This window comes from Austrofundulus limnaeus, unplaced genomic scaffold (assembly GCF_001266775.1).
Source record: "Austrofundulus limnaeus strain Quisiro unplaced genomic scaffold, Austrofundulus_limnaeus-1.0 Scaffold501, whole genome shotgun sequence".
Classification (NCBI taxonomy): domain Eukaryota; kingdom Metazoa; phylum Chordata; class Actinopteri; order Cyprinodontiformes; family Rivulidae; genus Austrofundulus; species Austrofundulus limnaeus.
The window spans coordinates 338,761-341,629 of record NW_013952903.1 but is presented as its reverse complement, the minus strand read 5'-3'; the positions used below and the strand labels follow the sequence as shown (position 1 = coordinate 341,629).

General features: G+C 47.8%; 1 protein-coding gene across 1 annotated transcript in view; it reads left to right on the top strand.

The window, feature by feature from the left end:
* The window catches only part of LOC106530232 (thrombospondin-type laminin G domain and EAR repeat-containing protein), a 17,961-nt gene that overhangs the window by 7,670 nt on the left and 7,422 nt on the right, over positions 1-2,869 (top strand). The window contains exons 3-7 of the mRNA XM_014025814.1: positions 1,112-1,176; positions 1,240-1,401; positions 1,475-1,701; positions 1,804-1,894; positions 1,973-2,126. Of these exons, the coding sequence (XP_013881268.1) occupies positions 1,112-1,176; positions 1,240-1,401; positions 1,475-1,701; positions 1,804-1,894; positions 1,973-2,126 (699 nt within the window). The remainder of the gene's footprint in view (positions 1-1,111; positions 1,177-1,239; positions 1,402-1,474; positions 1,702-1,803; positions 1,895-1,972; positions 2,127-2,869) is intronic.

Below are 2,869 nucleotides of genomic sequence, written 5' to 3'. Positions count from 1 at the left end.
TCTGTCTCTGTCCCTGTTTCTGTCTCTGTCTCTGTCCCTGTCTCTGTCTCTGTCTCTGTCCCTGTTTCTGTCTCTGTCTCTGTCCCTGTTTCTGTCTCTGTCCATGTTTCTGTCTCTGTCCATGTCCCTGTCTTTGTGTCTGTCTCTGTCTCTGTCTCTTTCTCTGTCTCTGTCCCTGTCTCCTCCATCAGGACTGAAAATCTGAGTTCAGAATACAAACTTGCTTTAGGTCAGGGTTATTCAACTGGCGGCCTGTGGTCCACATCTGACACGATCGTGATCAAAGTTCGGCCCAGCACTTGGTTCATCTCTGAAACCCAAACCTCCAGTTTTCTACTTTAAATACTTTAAGTTAAACTCAGACAGGTTTGGTTTCTACAGCTGGTAAAAAATCATTTCTATCAAAACTCAGGACAGTTCAAACTACAAGCAGCTGAAGATAAAACTAAGAAATTTAAAATAAAATTGGTTTAAAATTCATGAAGTCAGAGATGTGAAAATATTGTGTAAAAAGAGGCAAAATGTGTTATTTTTGTTTAATTATCAGTACTTTTATGAGGTTCTGTATGTTGTTTTCATGATTAAATCTTTGTAACACTTGGTTTATTTGTTTACTTTGTTGTTTTATTTGTTTGCTTGTTGACCTGCAGGAACTGTGGTCCTCAGAGACATTTATTTTAGGCCTGCCTCAGGTTCTGGTTCTACAGAAACTGGTCCCTGGTTCTGGTCGGTCTTACAGTGTTAAAGCAGCTCCTGTAGATCTTCACACCAAGGTCTGATTGTGATCTCAGGAAACCTGGGTTTGATGTTAGCTCCTGATGAAAGCTGCAGATAAGCTCATCAGKCTGTGGGAGATCCAGCTGATCTGATCCAGAACCACTCAGAACCGACCTGTTAATCAGCGTTAGTCTGAGGAACAAAGATCTGCATCAGTTCAGTTTCCTGCAGCTGGTTTCAGAAAGAATCAGAGCAGATAATCTGTCACCTCTAATCAGGTTTTATTTATAGCTGCAGGTCCAGGTGCCCAGAACCAACACTGGACTGAGGACCAGAACCTGCTGTCGGTGATGAAGTTCAGGATGTTTGTTCAAAAGTTCTGTTTCCTCCTCAGATCTGCTGCCTCTCGACCTCCTGACTGTAGCCCTGCCACGCCCAGGACAAGCCCCGCCCACACAGGTAGTACACAGACTGAGTGAAACACGTCAGGTGGTTCTGGTTCTCAGGGTTCTGTCTGAACAGGTGCAGATGGTTCAGTCCAGAGGGTCCAGAGGTCTCAGACTGACCGGCGCCCCCCCAGCAGCTCTGAGTTTTTCTGCCTCTCAGATTTTCACCAACTGTGATGGTTTTCCTGCTGAGTTCTCGCTGGTCGCTACAGTCAAGGTCCAGAAACTGAGACCCAAGGTGAACCTGCAGAACCATCCAGAACCTGGTCCAGTCCGTTCAGTCCTGTCTAACGTGTTGTGTCTCCTGTCAGACCAGTGAGTTCCTGTTCTCTGTGGTGAAGGAGGTGTCTGGTTCTCTGCTGCTGGGGTTACGGATCTCTGAGACCCGGGTCCATCTCCAGACCAGGCTGCCTGGTCCTTGGAGCCGGCTCACCTTCAAAGACGTCCCATTGGACAACAACATGTGGCACACCCTGGTTCTGTCTGTCAGCGGGCAGTACGCTGCGCTGACCGTTGACTGTGGACTGCCTCTGGAGCTGTGAGTCCTGGAYCAGAACTGGTTCAATGGTTCAGGTCCACTGAAGGAGTTTAGACCCAGTTTGGATTTTCTGGACCTGTTAACTATTCTCCTGTCTCCCAGGAAACAGGTCCGGTCCTTCCCTAGCACTTTGAGCACCAGAGGGTCCAGGTTCTTCATTGGCAGCGGGGGCCGTTGGAGGGGTCGCTTCTCCGTGAGTCTTTGACCAGGACCAGAACCAGAACCAGAACCATCCAGTTCTCCTGCCTTTTCACGCTGGTTTGTCTTTCAGGGTCTGCTGCGACAGCTGGTTCTACTTCCGGGTTCAGACGCCTCACCCAGACTGTGTCCCACCTCTGAACCGGGTCTGGCTGAGCTGTCTGTCCCACAGGTCCTGAAGTCCACACCCCTGCAGCTGGACCAGCAGAGACCAGTTTACCCATATGGTGAGGAGACCGAGTCCAACCTGCAGCTGAATCTAATGTCTGCTTGTTGGAACTCAGTTCAGTTTTATTTTGAAAAGTTCCTTTTCACAATAAAAGTAATTTCAAGGTGATTTTCAGTTCTGTCTGGTTCTGTGGTCCAGTTCAGAGCGGGTCAGAACCAACAGTCTGAATGTGGTTTCATGTAAAACTGAAAGAATGTATGTAACAGAGTCCAAGACCTTGACTGGGTCCTGGTCTGGTACCAGTGGCACCAGTGGTTCAGACAGACAGGCCTCATGAGCCAAGTCTGAACCAGTGGTTCTGTTGGTACCGAACACTGGTTTCAGTGGAACCTTTCAGAACTCCAGGTTGTGCTCAGAGTTCGGTTTGAAGTGTGTTTCCATGGCAACAGAGTGAAGTCAGACAGGTGAGGACTTGTTCAGGTGAGTTCGTCTCAGTCAGACGTGTGATGAAAGGAGCTGCTGCAGGTCCTCCTTATTACTGTCAACTCTTCCTTTGTTCTTCTTCCTCTGATGATGATGATGGTGATGGTGATGATGATGATGATGGTGATGATGATGATGGTGGTGATGGTGATGATGATGATGATGGTGATGATGATGATGGTGATGATGGTGATGGTGATGATGGTGATGATGATGATGGTGACGATAATGGTGATGATGGTGATGATGATGGTGATGATGGTGATGGTGATGATGGTGATGATGATGGTGATGATGGTGATGGTGATGATGGTGATG